This window comes from Austrofundulus limnaeus, unplaced genomic scaffold (assembly GCF_001266775.1).
Source record: "Austrofundulus limnaeus strain Quisiro unplaced genomic scaffold, Austrofundulus_limnaeus-1.0 Scaffold1393, whole genome shotgun sequence".
Classification (NCBI taxonomy): domain Eukaryota; kingdom Metazoa; phylum Chordata; class Actinopteri; order Cyprinodontiformes; family Rivulidae; genus Austrofundulus; species Austrofundulus limnaeus.
In genome coordinates, this window is record NW_013953795.1 from 27,545 (window position 1) to 29,061 (window position 1,517).

General features: G+C 41.7%; 1 protein-coding gene across 5 annotated transcripts in view; it reads right to left on the reverse strand.

Annotated features, from left to right (window-relative positions):
- The window catches only part of LOC106535239 (potassium voltage-gated channel subfamily H member 2), a 44,465-nt gene that overhangs the window by 17,439 nt on the left and 25,509 nt on the right, over positions 1 to 1,517 (reverse strand). For all 5 annotated transcript variants that reach the window (XM_014032198.1, XM_014032199.1, XM_014032197.1 and 2 more), the window contains 2 exons: positions 1,039 to 1,270; positions 797 to 964 (listed from right to left, as the gene is read on the reverse strand). In XM_014032198.1, the coding sequence (XP_013887652.1) occupies positions 797 to 964; positions 1,039 to 1,270 (400 nt within the window). The remainder of the gene's footprint in view (positions 1 to 796; positions 965 to 1,038; positions 1,271 to 1,517) is intronic.

The window sequence follows — 1,517 nt, forward strand, 5'->3', positions numbered from 1 at the left end:
GTAGTTTAATTTCTGAAAGGTGGCAACCCTCACTAACAGCTAACAGTAGAACTAATTTTTCTTTTAGCGGCTTGGTTTGRTCACTGACTTTGAAAACCGTTAGTGGACCAGTTAGCTTCTGCGAAATTACCGCAGGCTTTGCCTAATTTAAGTCCGCTAACAGCTAACTAGCACAAGTAACTATAAATAGGTACAGTATAGCTAGTTATCACAGTTATAGCATAGATATATTTATATCATGCACCTAGAAGCATTTAGGTGTTAAAACACTGCTCTTGCATATGAGAATTTACTGACACTTACGGTTCAAGACAGGCAGTGGTGGGTGTGTTTTGGATAATCAGCTAGCAGCTGATTATCCAAAACAACTATTTTTTTCATTTAGCAAATTAGTTTTTTCACTAGCASTGAAAATCATTAAAGCACCAATTTAATTCYATTCAAAAACACTTTATTGATCCCAGAGGGAGATTGGGTAGAATCAATTAGCTTCTGCTAAATAAGGTTTTGCCAACTAACTAAAAAGCAACAYGTTTGTGTCAGTCTCACTAGTCTTCAGCTGGAAGGAGATGAAGACGTGACAAAGACTGAGTCATCTTAGCAGTTAGCATTGAGTTCATGTTAGCTTTTGCTAGTTTTTACATGTTTAGCTGTTTAGCGTGATGAAGCTGTATTTTTAGTTAGCGGATTTTGAGTTTGTAAAGTTAACTTCTTGGTTAGCTCTGGCTGCCACCGAAGAAAGGTTTGTCAACGAGACGCCCACATCTGTAACCCAGTGAGAAACTGMTTTACTCACATCCGATGAGCATGACACAGATAGAAAAGATCTTCTCAGAGTTGGTGTTGGGGGAGACATTCCCAAAGCCGACACTGGTCAGACTACTGAAGGTGAAGTAGAGCGCCGTCACATACTTATCTTTGATGGAGGGGCCTGAGGCAGGGTCAGTGGTGTTGTATTTTTTTCCTGTAGTAAAAAAGACAAAACAGATCAGTATTGCTCCACAGTGCCTATGTTCCACCTCAGTTATCAGAACGTACCTATTGACACCCCGAGGTTGTCCAACCAGCCGATCTTATGCTCCAGATAAGGCTTCTCCACGTTGCCGATTGCATACCAGATGCAAGCTAACCAATGGGCAATCAGCGCAAAGATACACATGAGCAGCATAAGAACAGCAGCMCCGTATTCTGAGTACCGGTCCAGCTTACGGGCAACTCGAACCAGTCGTAGCAAACGGGCTGTCTTTAGTAGACCAATKAGAGTGGTGGTCTAGAAAACAAAGGAACACACAAATATTAGTTACTTCAAACTTTACACATGATGTACTTCTGGCATCCTTCCTATGTAGAAACATTTTTCTGGCCCAGTTCTGGCCCACACAAGGCATTAACACTGTAGAAACTGGCCCATATACCACAAAGAATGACAACACTTTGGTGGCCCGAGTGRGGTTTACACAGGGATTCTTAACCTTTTTGACCTCGGGGCCCAATTTATTCAACATAAAGTGGCACGA